This window comes from Eschrichtius robustus, chromosome 1 (genome assembly GCF_028021215.1).
Source record: "Eschrichtius robustus isolate mEscRob2 chromosome 1, mEscRob2.pri, whole genome shotgun sequence".
NCBI classification, from domain to species: domain Eukaryota; kingdom Metazoa; phylum Chordata; class Mammalia; order Artiodactyla; family Eschrichtiidae; genus Eschrichtius; species Eschrichtius robustus.
The window spans coordinates 185174872-185191186 of record NC_090824.1 but is presented as its reverse complement, the minus strand read 5'-3'; the positions used below and the strand labels follow the sequence as shown (position 1 = coordinate 185191186).

The window sequence follows — 16315 nt, the reverse complement described above, 5'->3', positions numbered from 1 at the left end:
TTGGAAAGCTTGCCCTTACAAACGATGAAGAATGATATCCCTCACAAAAGAAGAAGGTTCCCAGAACACCACAAATGGGACTTGCAGAGAGGCATGTAGGAGGGTATAACATATATTTTTTAATGGGGTTAAAAATTAGTTCTTGGGGAGTAAAATCTTAGATATTATAATGGTGTGTGGCCTTCCAAAGTTCAATGTTACCCAGAAAAATCTTATTCTTCAATATTTAATTAATCTTGTTGGGTTTTTTTAATATCACATGAGCAGCACTGACATGGAAAATTACATAAAATGTGTGCAAGACGAGTGCTACAAAATGCTGGTGAATAGATGGTTCTGACTGGAGAACCTTCTCTTGATTGATTGTTCAATCTTAAGGTCATATCATGAGAAGTAACCACTGTGGGCCTATTGGCTGCCATTGACTGTTTTGTCAATGCTGTTTATGTTTAAGCGTAAGTGATTTTGTATATAACTTGGGCTATAAGAACTAAATGAAGAATTTATATATTTTTTATTTAAATCTACAAAAGCTATTCAACCCATCATGTCAATTGCTGAAAAGAAAATGTCAACAACGCTTGAATGAATATCTAGCAGCTAAGCTGAAATGTGTTTTCTCATTCAAGCAGAAGTTAAAGTTAAGTTCATTAAAAATAATCTTTAAGAATTTGATTTTTCAATTGATTTTCTTCTGCTGTTCAAAAAGCAGTTTGGGATTATTTTAAATTTGATTAACGCTATGACTAGTGTTTATACAAATTGCTAATCTGCATTTATAATTTGGAACATTATTTAATATAAATGTATTACAAGTTACTCAATAAATATGGTTATAAAGTTAAAGCTAAAGATAATAAAAAGTCAGAAATGACTGAAAATTACAAAAACAGTAAAAGTAAGCAATACTGTATTAAATAACAAAAATTCATAGTACTAGATAAACAAATGTATGCTGTAAACTTTAAGGGGTCAAATAAATGCTTACTTTATTATTATCATTAATATTATATCTTCAATCACTACCTGATAATTGGTAAATTCAGGATCCACTGAATACATCTTAGACTTCTCTACCTTTATGCATTCTTTCATTTGAAATATTCTCCCTTCTTTCCTCTATTTATCCAAATTCTTCATACCTTTCAAGATCCAGTTCAAATTTCTCTTATTTCCTCTAAACACTTTCATTCCACAAATATTTTAATAGCTGTTGAATTCCTAGAATATTGGATGGTTTGTTCTCTATAGTTGGCATTTAATTATATATGGAAATCCTGTACGTTCACTCATTCATTTCAAACACCTATTATATGTTATACATGAGGCCCTATGCTACATGCTACAGATAAGACAGTAAACAAGGCAGATACAGTCTCTGTACCATGAAAGCTCCCTAGCCATCAGACAATAGAGCTCTACACGTAGACAGTCAGGATGCAGTGTGGTGGGGTCATGAGACGTAGACTCAGTGGTATGGGAACACATGCCACTCATTTAGGACCCACCCTGTGGACCTCAGAGAGCTTCCTGTTCCAGGAATATGGCACAGCAAGTCATAACTCATCTTCTCAGAAAGAGGACAACTTCAAAAGAGGGTAATTAAATATCAAAGAACATTCAGTTTTGGTGGGAGAGCTCCAACTGTTTCTGGTAGACTGAGTACCACACTGCTGCTTTTTGCCAACAGTTAAGTCCACTCTAAACTCACAAGCTCCATGAGCGCAAGGCATGTATATTCAGTAGAAGTTCATGGAAGATTGATTTAAATGCATGAATGGAGGCAAGGGGTGAAAAGAGTTGGGATTGAGCTTGCAAAGAAAAGTTGTAGTCCTAAACTAGGAATATTGTTAGTTAGCAGTAAACAGTCTAAGTTAGTACACAGTACATCCAAACTGCCCAGCTTTTCTTTATTTACATCTCTCCCATAACGGGATCCACAGAGGAAGGATCACAGCAGAATTTGCTACACTGCTTTGTTGACACCATTTACAGATTATTAGAAAAAATTCCTGACTTCTTTAGAAGATGTGGAGAGATGCAACAATCTGGAAAAAGTAAATTAAATATTTCTTCATTGTTAAAAATAGGTTTTAAACATTTGTTGTAACTAAAATTCACCAGAGATTACAGATAGGAATGTGCTAACTATTCACCTCTTATAGCGATAAGATTGCCAACATTATTAGAATTTTCATGTTCATTTTGATAATACACACAAGGGTGAATCATAGGGTTTTTCCCTACTCCAATTCTGTGATCTATAATTGGTAAAACATATCACCAACCTTGTAGCAGCCTCTGAGTCAGGCGTGTGATTCAGTTACAGCAGTCAGCCCACAGATAAACAATTCTAACAATTTTAGTAGAAACGTGTGTTGCAAACTCCAAAGAAAATTAACTGAGCAGGCGTTAAAAATTAATTGACGAGAACTTATGAGTTCCAGAAAGAGTTACTATCAGGTGCTGAAGACTATTTTAATTTTTCATGCACTGCCTCCACTCCCCCAAATGAAATAAAATGAAAAGGAATGTTTTGCCATGGTAAATTGGTTAAGATGCAAATACTATCGGGAAGTAAGCAAAAGGTGAAAGGAAATTAACCTGCCCTCAGGATTCCTACATAGGGCAGTCCATATACAACAATCGCACCTATGAAGTTTCTGTCGGCAGATAAGGAGTAAGCAAGTGAAGCTACGGGCCAATTATACCTTAAAATTAATTTAAAATTTAAAGTTAAATTTAAAAATGAGGTAAGTTACAATATTGTTTTTCTTCCCTTTCTTCTCCCAGATCTTATATTACACAGAAAGTCAATAGCGTGACTATTTACGACATTTGAAAAGACACTCCTGAACCTGGGTGACAAATCTCGCAATGTTTTAATCCATCAGCAGTCAGTTTGGAAGTTGCTGACTCTACCTGGCTGTGAGCCTGATAACCAGAGGCTGAAACAGCTCTTTGCTGTGGCAGCACCTAAGCCCATTTAAAACTACCCTGCTCTGAACTTGGTTCAGATTGAATGTTATCTTCATTTTATGTTTATGTTTCAATGCCTTTATGTTTCAATTATTGGGAACTGGAGTTGCTTTTCCATGCAGAAAGTTCCTACTCAGATAAGGTATGTTGATTATAAATGTAAACACTGAACATATAAGGTAGATACCCTTACAAAATAAAAAATTCTCAAGACCCCTTATATACAGAATATTGGTTTTCAAGAGGGTTGGAACATGGATGAGGGAAATACATCTGTTTTTACTAACTTCAACTAAAATTTGGTATTTTCTTCAATTGTGAATACAGGCAACAAATCATAAGTATTAATTGTACCTGTGACTTTCTCACCAATAATAATAACAAATATTTTAATATCACTTTAAAGTGCCGTGATTATCTCAAAAATATCACTTATGTTTATCACCCTTTGAAATAGTAGCAATTATTTCATCCCCTGCTAGATTTTGTCATTTAACCCAAGTTTACTAAGTCACAATTTTGGATTTTAAAAAATATTTTAATAATTAGTATTAATTTAACTTGTTTCTTTGTAATTCTAGTATTTTATGCATTTATAACAGTACGCCGAGAAGTAATTCAGAAGTTCATCAGACTGCCAAAGAAGTCTGTAACACACACAAACACATACACAGACTATTGATTAAGAACCCCTGATCTTGAAGATTTCTGCTTTTACTTTAGAGGTCTCAGTTTTCAAAGAGGGAAAAATAGTTATCAAGTTTGATCATACTAGAAAGCAGAGAGAAAGAGAGAGAGAGAGAGGGGAAGATTCTGAAAGAATAGATGTTTGCAACAGTTTTAAAGATTTCGTGTTTGAATAAAAATTAAGAGCTTTCATCTAGCTAGTTTTGTTCTTATAAAAATCAAATTACATTGCTTCCAATTCATTCTTTCTTCACCAACATTAAAATGTAACTATTAAACATGATTTTGAAATTTTTGAATTATTTAGATATGAGGTAGAGTGATTTAGATAAATACGGTTATTATTACTAGATGTTGACAAGCTGTTAAAAAACAAACAAATGAAACTACAGAAGCTGCTAAACACAAAGTAATCCCCTCCCCTCTCTAACATGTGTGGGGACAGGCCAGTGGATTTATTGATATGCAGAGATGGAAATCTCTAATTTGTATGATCTCAGAGCCACTGGAAAACTTTGATGAACAGTAATATATTTGCTTCCTGGGAATGAGAATGTTTTAAAATCTAACAGCAGAAGTTGAATGCAGTGGTTTAGAGCATGGATTTTGGAGTTAGAATTGGCTTTAATCCAGATGATACCACTTATTATTTATGTATGTGACCTGGGTCTCAATTTCATGGTCTGTTAAATTAGGACAAAATATCTACCTTACAGATTTACTCTGAAGATTAAGTGAATTACTATGTGTAAAAAAAGACTTAGCACATTGTATAGAAAAAAGAAATTGGCCACGATATGGAAGTAACCTAAGTGTCAATTGACAGATGAATGGATAAACAAGATGTGGTGTGTGTATATATATATATGTATATACACATATACACACAAATGAAATTTTGCCATTTGCAACAACATGGACGGACCTAGAGAATATTATGTTACGTGAAATAAGTTAGAGAAAGCCAAATACTGTATGTTTTCACTTATATGTGGAATCTGAAAAATAAAACAAATGAATGAATATAACATAACAGAAACAGACTCATAGATACAGAGAACAAACTGGTGGTTACCAGTGGGGAGAGGGGTGGGGAGAGGGGCAAGATAGAAGAAGGGATTAAGAGGTAAAAAGTACGAGGCATAAAATAAATGAGATACATGGATGAAATGTACAGCATAGTGAAAATAACCAATATTTTATAATAGCTTTTAATGGAGTATATCCTATAAAAATATTGAATCACTCTGTTGTACACCTGAAACTTATATAACACTAAATCAACTATACTTCAATTAATAAAAGGAAAAAAGAAATCAGGCAATAACTAGAGGCTTGTCACAAGAGCAGTAGTGGGAACAGAAAGGGAAGTGAAACAGCAGTAATAGTAGTGAGAACAATCTTTAGAGCTGACCATATGAGTCTCTTGAAAAGTAAAACTCTGGGATCAATTTAACTAAGTTGCTAGCATCTTAATAGAAATCTTAATAGAAGGGACTCCACTGGCTGCCTGTGAGTCCTAGTGGGCAGCACTAGGAGGTAAAGGAAGAAGTGAGAATTGAGAAGTTCAGAAAAATCTCACTTAGTCAAAAATAAACCTGGAATACATATTATCATGTTCTCTAAGGAACATTTATTTTACATAAATCATGGCATTGTGATCTTGTGGCAACTAATTAATAAAACTCTGGGTGTGTTGATCTCTTGCAAGGCTATAGCTTGAAATGCAAAGATCAACTTTTCTCCCTTGATTTGGTCAAGGTCACTAATATAGTAGCGCCCAAACTACGCAGATTGAATTGTTAACGTGCTGAAACAATTCCAGAAAAGCAAATAAAGTTCTGGTACTAAAGTTTAGTTTAATGGATTTACAGCCCCCAATGCACATGACAGTCTTTGAAAAATCGATTTTCTCTATCCAGCTTCCATGTATCCTCTCTACACATATTCTCTACATCCTTTACTCGGAAATAATGAATAAAATCTCAACAACGTGACTAAAATAGCATCAGTTATTCAGTAGGCTGAAGAGATCAAAAGATGCCTAAATATAAAAATCTGTCTGACATACTCTTAGGCACATTAGTATTAGCAATTAGTTGTAAACCTTCTCACATTAGGACTGTGGTGAGTGTGTGTGCCGGGGACAGGGTAGTGGTGGGTTAGGATGGATGGAGAATGCCCACTTTTGTCAGTTGACTCTTAAACCCAACTGATGCTCACTGTTTGCTAGGTTGAGGGTAAAACAGAACCAGAACTTCCAGGCTTCGAAGTAGGCAAAGGAATCTGGCCTTTCCTTTGTTGATCTGACATTTTCCACTGCCTATTGAACAAAATCTGTATTTCCATATTGAATATGATTTTTAGATAGAATTTCCAGGAAGTATGTAAGCGCTCTGAATTAGAAGTCAGAAAAATTGGATTTACATCTTAACTTTTTTCTTAAAATACCGTATGAGCTGGGACAAGAAATACAACCTCATAATCTTAATTCCTTCATCTGCAAAATGAATAGTTTAAACATATTTCGAAGGACCCCACCAGCTCTAAAATTCTCTGAATCACTAAGCAAGATAAAGCAATAAGCTAATTTAATTACGTTCTTGCAGCATAACTAGGTTGCTATAATCAGGAGGGCTCTCCTGAAATGCATTATTTTTCTCCACTTCTGGCTTGAATATATATTATGTTTTCTATCACGATGGCATAATGGATAGTCCTGAATGCCTTCAGTCAAATAGATTCAAATTCCCTACAGCATGCAGTCATCTTGATTAAAATATCAACAGTTTATCAAAGATGGAGTATTTCTAAAACACAATAATGCCCTTCAGGTAGCAGGTGTTCCTGCATTTTATTCACATGGCTAGTTGAAAAGATACAAAGGTCTTTTGTTTCGTGATGAGACTAGACAGACTTTTTACCTATGAAAACACTTTATCAAACAAAAGTAAATTTTAAAATTCCCCAAAAATTCTTTTTGGCATATTAAAATCGACATATTACTCATAATTAATTAACCCCATCAGAAAACAAGTGACGAGAAAAATGTGTAAAATTAAATATATTTGTAAAAACAAGTTAATTTTTATGTTGTGGAACTCTTACTCTACCCCTGAACATTTGTTTCATATTTTGTTTTAAATCTTAGATGGTTTGAAAAGTAATACATTTAAATTTAATGCAAAATTTAATACTGAATGTAAATGAGTTAAATGGTAGGTAAAAATGATAGATGTTATCAAGAACAAACATACTCTTTTCAAAATGAATTATTACTACATTCAGAAAAAGATATGACCCATGTATTTTAATTTAGATTATGAACTTTCAATCTTCTCTCATAGAAAGACAGAAACCAGATTGTGTAACATTCTCATCTTAATTTTTATAATACCTGAGTTCAAGTCCTAGTTCATCCACTTACTTATAACCTTGGACTTCCTACTTAGGCCATCTGAGTTTTGACTGACTCACCCATTAAATGAACACAGTGGAATGGCAGGGAGCACAAGCAATTCCCATGGACTAAATCCCACTTACAAAGTGGCTTGGCCCAAGCAGTGAGGGGTAGCTAATAATCCTTCTACCTGGTAGACTCTTTGTTCTCATTAAAAAAAAAAAAAAAAAAAAAAGCAAACTATTGTATTTTAAAAAGTAATTTCTCTTGAAAAACTGTAGCTACTTCATTTTATTGTGTGTGCTTTACATTTATAACTAAAGCAGACTTCAAGGAAAGAAAAAAATTAAGGTTAATTTCTCAATAAGATGCTCTTTCCCTCTTCTCAGAATTCACCAATCACTTTAAGACACATAGATTACATTTGATTTAATTACATCTCTTTAGTGAAAAGGAGTCTTCACGTGACTGAAAGCAAGAAATATAGAAGGAAAATATAATACAAACAATATGTAAAATAGTACTGTTCTTTACTGAGTGTTTCCTAAAACAGTAGCTTTGCCTTGCTGGGGTTTCCCTGAATTCACTCCTTTATAACAGGATAGTTTAAGAATCACACATATCCATTATAAGAATCATTATTCATTTTTCCCCTTAAAAAATGATTCTGTGTGATGAATATGGATCTCAGTAAAACAGAATCTCTATTTCATTATGAAGAGTAGAAAACTCAGTATTATCAGTGAGGAACACTGGGGATAAGGGTGAGGGGTGAACACATAAGTTTGGGATATAAACATACCTGGATTCAAACTCCCATCTGCCACTGACTGGCGTTGTGGCTATAGGATGATTAGGTTATTTCTATGGGACCCTCTTTAGTAAAATGGGGCTCACTTTATTTACCTCAGAGGGTTGTGCTAAGAATTACCTGAAATAGTGTGTGTTAGTAAATGTAACTCTCAGTATGTATTATTCTGGTTGTGATCTGTAATCGATACTACCCTTTAAAACTAGATTGTCATTAAATTCTTGGTCAGTGGTTACATGCCTTTTGCATCTGATTGCATGTATATATTTCAGACCTAGATTTCAGATTCTCCAGATTAGACTTTAATGTTGTGCATGAGGCATAACAGCCATTCCTGCACAAGGATTATCTCAAACAAGGGGTGTCCTGAGCCCAGCACTGGGCTCTGCAATCCCTTTACCCAGCAGTCCCTTCTCTGAAGAGCTGAGAGACATAAGGACTAAAGCCTCAAGGCTTTGCCTTAAATATTTTATAATGTATCTATTGAAATAGAATAAATATAAATGAACAGCCAGTGAGCAGGAAGAATTTCTGGAGTTGTGATGGACACTCAGATAAAAAGGAATAATCATGGTGGGCAAAAGCGGTCAAGGAATGTTTTGTGAAAGGCTGAATCTACCAGATTGTGTTGGCCTTGGTATGGAGGGAAGAGGGGAACACAGAAGGAGGCATTCCTGAGGAAAGGCAGAGGAAACTGGGCCAGGGGCAACATATGTATAGATTGGGAACATTTTAAAAGATGAGGAATAAAGAAAGAAAGAAAAGGTAGCATCCCTGCCCCTACTGTGTTTGCCATCTGGCTAGGACAATTTTCAACGAATGAGCAAGGTAAAAATCCAGCATGGTTCCACACAGAGAGAAGCCTAAGAAGTACTTTGTAATGATGATCAAAAATATGTATTGTTAATTACCAAAAAATGAAACAATTGACCTAAAATTCATGAATATAAAATCAATATATATTATGAAAGATTTCTCTCCTTTGTAATAAATGTCACTGAATAATAATAGGCATATTTTTTTATGTGTTTTTTTAATACAGTAGGAAAACGGGTCTCTAAAGATGCTGTTAAATGTCCATAGGAATCAATTGGAGGAACCATGGGAGCTCAACGTGACTTGATAGGAAGACTTATATCTCAAAATAGTTTAACTTTGCATTTTATAGTAATATAAAGTTTATTACTATAAGAGAGGAGAAATGTAAATATGACTGAAACAAATAATAAAAGGAAAATCCAGTGCACCAAGTCCTTCACATGGTACTGTTGAAAAAAGAGAAAAGAGGTTCAAAATGGAGTCACTTGTGCTAAGCCCCATGACAGGAAACTAACACTTAACACTTAACCTAACTGCAGTTTCAAGTTCCCTCAGGACTGTAATCATAACCAGTCAGTACTAGGAAAGTAATCTGCCCAACAGAACCCTTCCATCCTCCTCCGAAGGGCAACCTTCCCTGAAGCAATGCATTTTTTGCTAGTAATTTCCTTTTTCTGCCTCCTTTCTGCCTTTAAAAACCTCTCCTTTTCCACAACTTGGCAGGGCTCCTTTCTATTTATTTGCTACATGGGATGCTGTCCAATTCTTGAATCGTTCAATAAAGCAATTTGATCTTTAAATTTACTCAGTTGAATTTTTGTTACTGAGCAGTACAGACCATATAATCCAGTATCACATTCAATAGAGTACTGGCAAAATACTCTTACAAGAACTTGAAGCCTTACATTTCAGTAAGTTTTCATATTTAAATATAAGAATAAATCACTGTGGTATTGTTGCACGTATTTTATTAGGCAGGCCTTTCTGCATTATTATAGAAGAGTCCTAACATATAAAGGTAACTCAGGTTTTAGATAAAACATGAACTATGCAGCATTAGCTATTCAGATATATGAGGCCTTTGGTATTCTGGTCAGGCATTTTCTATCAGTGTCAGGGCACTTCACCAAAGCCCATGTGTGATAAAACAGCAATGGCCTCTAGAGCATGGTTTTAGAGTAAGCTTGCTTGGAATTCTAACGAGATTCTTGAAATGAACACACATGTGTGCACACACACACACACACACACACACACTTATCTGCTTTTTGCTGCTGTTGTAACTTGCCAAAGAGTAAAGGTATATGAACCACGTCTCATTAATATTAATGTATACTTTGGTATTTTGGTCCCTGAACACTGTGACTCTCTTAAACGAAATTAAAGCCCTGACAGAAACATCTAATTAACCCACAGTAAGAAAATGCATTACTGTGTCACAGTTAATAAGCAGTTCAATGTAATCACACCTTCATCATTCTCCTGATCGGTTCTGTCCTTTGCATGGTGTGTGCTTAGAACCAGAATGTCTAATATTAATTCCCTTAATGATTGTTCATATATGAGTTAAAATGGATAGCTGCTCTCCTTTCAGATGTACAAATAATCTAGTTTCTTTTACTGAGAAGGACTGGGAAAGAAATACCTACACTTGTGTGTCTTAGACTTACTGTTACCATAAAAGGAGTCTCTGGGATTCAGTCATAACCACAGGGCATGACACTGGGCTCAAAGCTGCTTCCCACGCCCAGTTTACCAAACTCCACAGAGCATCTGAACCACAAGTAGCAGCTCCCTCTGATGGGAGGAGGCTTCCCAGGGCCAGGTAAGCAGAGTTGTGATAATCTCCTTTTGGCCATGTGCTGTCTCTAGGAAACTTCACTAAGCTCAGAGGCATTGCAGGAGAAGATCCTACCTTAATGAGGACCTGAATGGACCCTGTGGCTTTTCTGGATATAAAATACCAGAAGCTCATGGTACAGGCAGCGCTGGCTTCTTGCCACAGACCACTCTTGAGGTGCGCTTCTTCGCCCCTAAGGCCCACCGGAGTAGCCTCCAGATACAAGAAGTGCCCTGCGAACAAGATGGGATTCAGATAACTCAAAAATGACATTGAGGGGATTATGTTAGCTTTTCCACCTTCGGGTTTTTAATTACATTTCTATGATCTGAACTGCCAAAGGTATTTCTGCTTGAAAGAGAAAGGAAATCTAATAGCGTTGCCTCTGGCTCACTGACAGAACAATTTCCAACTGTCTCTGTTTTAGCAAAGTGCTTCACGGTATGCAGATTAACTGATCTGACAGGATATTTATGCCATGGACTCAACAAGAGAGTTATAGAAATTATTTCATGGACTCCTCAAACTCTCCAGTTATTGTAAAACAATGCAAAGATTGTCTATGAAATACAAACAGAGGGATGTGACATACTTTCAAAAATTCAGTCATCTGTTGAGTACATAAATGAAATGCTGAGGATTTTAATATATAACACACAAGGAAAGATATTGAGTTTTCTGCTTGTGTATCCAAATATCCAAAACATCTTATGTATGTATAGCTGAGTGTTCGAATGAAACTTACACCTACCTTTCTTTGGCATGGTTGGTCTGGCTTGGAGAGCTCTGTTTTATCACAGGCCTGTGAAATGCCAATATTTCCTACTCTGTAGCATCCAGGAATTCAGGATCCCTTCTTTATTCTCCTAATGTCTTTTGCCCCTTGACCAATGAATCTGAGACCTGACCTCAGCTCACTGTAAAAATGAGCCATACCTAGCACCCTTCACATAGATGATCTTACAGCTACAACTGCACGCCTCTACAGCTTTCTAACTGCTTTCCCCTTCATACAGATCATCTCATTTGGTCTTGACAATCCCTGTTTGGTACACAGGGCAAATTCTATTATCTCCATTGGACAGATGAGAAGTTTGAGAATCTGAAAAGTTAAAGGACTCTCTAATGATCAAATGAGTGGCAGAATTCACGGTTATTGATTACAAGTATGTGTCATTTAGGAAAGGTACCTGAAAGCAGCATATATTATCATCTATCTACAATTATCAAAGTAATATTCAATTTTAATTACTCACTGTTATATGTTAAATGGTGTCCCCCAAAAGATGTGAAAGTCCTAATTCCAGGCCCTGTGACTGTGACCTTATTAGGAAATAGGGTCTGTGCTGATGAGCAAGTTAAAATAAAGTCATGAGGGTGGGCCCTAGTCCAATAAGACTGTTGTAATAAAAAGGGGAATTTTAGACACAGAGATAGACATGCATAGATGGAAGACAATGCAAAGACAGAAGGAGAGTACCACCTACAAGCCAAGTAGTGTCCGAAGCTACCAGAAGCTAGGTGAGAGGCATGGAACAGATGATTCTCCTTCAAGGACCTCAAAAGGAACTAGCCCTACTGACACCTTGATTTCAGATTTCTAGCCTCCAAAACTGTGAGACAATAAATGTCTGCTGTTTACACCACCCAGTCTGTGGCAGTCTGTTATGTAGTCCTGGGAGACAAATACACTTGTTAAACGTTCAACTTAGTTGCCCTGGCACCACGGTGGTCTCTCCAGATGCTCTCAGGGAAGATAACGTGATGCTCAAGGTGAATGTGATTAGAATGCCTGGAACAACCTAATAACCTACCATTTTCATTTCCAAGTGTGTGGTCTCTGGGAGGTCTTAGGCTTTGAGGAGAGCCAACCCCCAAAACCCAATCAAAGTTTTCAGCCAAAGAGTTTTGCCAACCACACCAGCCTTTTTCAAAAGTACAGGAGCTACCGCAGTCATTTTCATCAGTATAATCTCCACAGTCGTCTACAAAATTACAGCTTTGCTCCGGTTTATAACATTTGCCGTTCTGACATTCCCGATAACCATATGGACAGTAATCTAAAAAACAGAAAACAAACAAAGAAAGGATGAGGAGACACTCCTAACACATGTTTATAAAGAAACATGGTGTCCTTCGGAGTTTGGGGCATCTGACCCCTACCTCTCTCTCTCCTAATCCCCTCTAGGTTCTGGTCTATAGATCACTCACAAGCATCATTCAAAATGAAAAAAAAAAAATTAAGCATCAATTTACTGATCTAGGAAAGTACCCCAATCCTCCTCAAATACAGCACTTCCTGTAAGCTATACTCAAAAAATATAAAAGGCAAAGTGAGGCTTCCCATTTTTTATCCTGAAACAAAACCTTTAGGGTAGTAAGAGTTTATATATTACAGGGTATTTGAAAGTACATTCCATCAGCATCCTTGCACTCCAACATTTATCAGAAGCCAAACATATATGATACTTCCTCAGAAGCAGGGACATGAATATACAAGTAATATCCAACTTTCCAACAGATTTTTTTCTCCAAAACACTTATTTATTTGTCAGTTGTTTGGAATTTTAGGAGCAATTTCCTGACAAAGCAATGTCAACCACAAAGACTTTTCCACAGAGTTTAAGATAAAGAGCAATGCTTTTGAACAACTGAGTTTGAACTGATTCTGATACTTATCAGTTATGCGACTTGGATCATACTTACACTTGATGAGCCTTAGTGTCCCTATCTAAAGAGAAAGAAAAATAGTAAAAACTAGAGAAGTTAAGCTAATTAGAGAGACTAGTTTATATCACCAGTGCCTAGAACAGTGCCTGGCCCTTCATAGGCAATCAGTAAATATTAGTTAAATAAATGAATGAGTCAAAGTGTTTTGGAAATGATAAACCAGTTCAACACGCACAGTCAAGGTACTATTATTGTCCTGCTCCAATATGACAATAGAATATAACCACCATGGGTGACAATATTTCAGCAGGAAAAGTTGTTCCGAGATCCAGCTTGGGACATCAGCTTCACATTTGCTTTGTGACACTATAGTATCTGAAAGTTTTTTCCTTCCCATCGTCCTTGTCTGCCAGTTAGGGGAGCTGGTAATACCACTTTCTACTTCATTTTTAGATGGTAGCTTCCATGGCCTGAGGCAGAGTGTCTGAAGATTGAGGATTGGTGTGCATTAGAGGTAGGAAGTGATTCAGGGATTTAATGGAAGGTGTTCTGGGAATTGGAAACTCCTGCTGATAAAATCTCATAGAAAAGCTTTTATGTTCTGGATCGGTCTCACCTTTTAGAAAATAGATGGCTAAGAGAGAAGAAGTGGCCGGAGAGGAATGGAAGGCCATGTAGAAACCACTGGGGAAGAGGCTGGTGTTCTGAAGCCTCCTAGCCATTTTGTGTGCTAAACTCTTCTTGGACTGCACGCTCAAGATTGCCTAATTAAATGGCCTTCACACTTGCAAAGCCTTTGAAAATAAGTTTCAACCGTGCATTCTGTCTCTAACAAAACTTTCTTGTCTGGGTTAATTGCTACCATTTTCTTTTCTTGCAGTGTGGGATTAAACTATTTTTATTTAGGTGCCCAGTTCAGCTAGCAGATTGGAGGTTAAGACAAAATACATTTGATGTTTCAATTACAGAGCTTGACTCAGAATTGTAACATTAAAGCATTTTTGAGCTTTAATGGAAATGGAGATCACTTACATTAACCCTCTCATTTATAGATGAGAAAACTGAGGATTATAGATGTAAAATGACTTGCTGATTTTTCAAGAGCAGAAATGCAATTTGGACCCAGGTCTGTTGTCTTCAGAATTATTTTTTAAAAATCCATTGACTTGAAGAGCAGTGATAGGTCAACTATTGCAAACACAAGACCACCGAGGGACAGAAATGGTGGTGTTGACTACTAGATGCAGTTTCTCTCATGGATCTGTTGAGAACCTGAGAAATTACTAGATCATTTGATGTTACACGATAGATATTTGTATTGATTCTGTCAATTCCAATTTGTTTGGGGAGTAAAAACAAATTTACTGGTTTTAAAGATGCTTTTCTCCAAAGCAAGTGAATCAAGCTAAAATCCAATTCTTTTAAAACACACAAGAAAATAATTTGGACGTGTTTCTAAATGGAAACATAGAGCCTGATATATCCCACAATCAATATAGCTAGTATTTTAAGATAGTCACAGTGATTAAGTTTTATATATCTAAAACATAAATACCTGCATAATTTAAAAACACAGTAATCCGAATATTACCCAAGATTAATTTTGAACAGAAAGCCCTCTATGTTAATAAAGAAAATTTCACTGCTATAATGCATTCTATTCATAAAATAACAAACAACATTTTTTGGTAAACATCAAGGGAGGTTATCAACTAATGTTATTTACCTATTTCTAAATTATTTTCCATGCCTGTTGTTTTGTCCAAAGAAATCAGCTACCTGAAAGTAGGGTGTATACCTTTAAATGATTCTGATATTAAGGCTCTTATGAAACTGTGTTCATTTTTACAGAAAAAACTATTGTTTAAATTAGGCAGTGAGCTGTTGATAGGCAGTTTAATTTTGTAAGAAAGAACAAATTATAAAAGTTAAAAACCTCCCATGTAAACCTTAGAGACATCTGAAACTTAATACGCTTAAATTCAAACTCTGATTCTTCCCCTCCAAACTTTCTCACTGAACAGTCTTTCTCATCTGTATTCATGGCAACTCCAGTTATTCAGAGAAAAAATATCTTGTGAGGAGCTCTGTACGGTAGAGTCTGACTCCACTTTTTGGTGTATGACGTGATTGCTGAGAGCCCTTCCCATTGTCTTCCACATCTGCGAAAGCTGGTGAGAAAGTCCAGGTGCTCCCCCTGCTGGTAGAAGATTCAAACTACGCAAGCCCCTACCTGTGCACAGGAATCCTCAGCCAGGTCCCACCACCTAACCACCATAAAACCCTATCCCAGTTTTCTTTCCTCGTTCTCTAAAACTACTTTTGGACGTGCCTAGGAGCTACCCTGATTTCCTAGAAAGCCTCATTATGTGAGTAACAGACATTTTCAAACCATCTTGGTGTGTATGTGGTGTCATCAGTCTTGATATCTGAACCAAATTTTGGATGACGGACCATCTTGTAATTGAGGATGGCCCCAAGTGCTAGGAGCTGTAATAATAATATACACATTTTATCTCATAACTCACATGTAATCTTTCAGTGAATTCTGTCAATTGTCAATCCTACCATTAGAATATATCTCATTACCTCTACTGCTACTATTTTGGCTCAAGCCACTATCATTTTTTTGTGATTGTACTGCAGTGCTTCCCTTCCTGATCTCTGCACCCAACCCTTGCCCTGTATGGTCCATTAAACAATAAAGAACCATGCTGAGGTTAATAGATATAAGCTATTATATATAGAATGGATAAAAAACAAAGTCCTATTATATAGCACAGGGAGCTATATTCAATATTCTATGATAAACCATAATGGAAAAGAATATAAAAAAGAATATGTGTGTGTGTGTGTGTGTGTGTGTGTGTGTGTGTGTGTGTATATATATATATATATATACACACACACATAAGTGAATCACTTTGCTGTACAGCAGAAATTAACACATTATGCATCAACTATACTTCAATGAAAATATTACAAATATTTACATGGTGATATTTTAAATAAATTGAATGTTACTCCTCTGCCCCAAACTCTACGTTATTTAAATACTATTCCCCATTACAAGGAACTAGGTCTTCTTGGGAAAATGGTCTGTTTGGAG

At 36.0% G+C, this 16315-nt stretch overlaps 1 protein-coding gene across 1 annotated transcript in view; it reads right to left on the bottom strand.

Moving 5' to 3' along the window:
* Positions 1-16315, bottom strand: part of MALRD1 (MAM and LDL receptor class A domain containing 1) — a 620077-nt gene that overhangs the window by 258869 nt on the left and 344893 nt on the right. The window contains exons 28-29 of the mRNA XM_068545334.1: positions 12351-12596; positions 10612-10769 (exon numbers count right to left, since the gene is read on the bottom strand). Coding sequence (XP_068401435.1) covers positions 10612-10769; positions 12351-12596 — 404 coding nt within the window. The remainder of the gene's footprint in view (positions 1-10611; positions 10770-12350; positions 12597-16315) is intronic.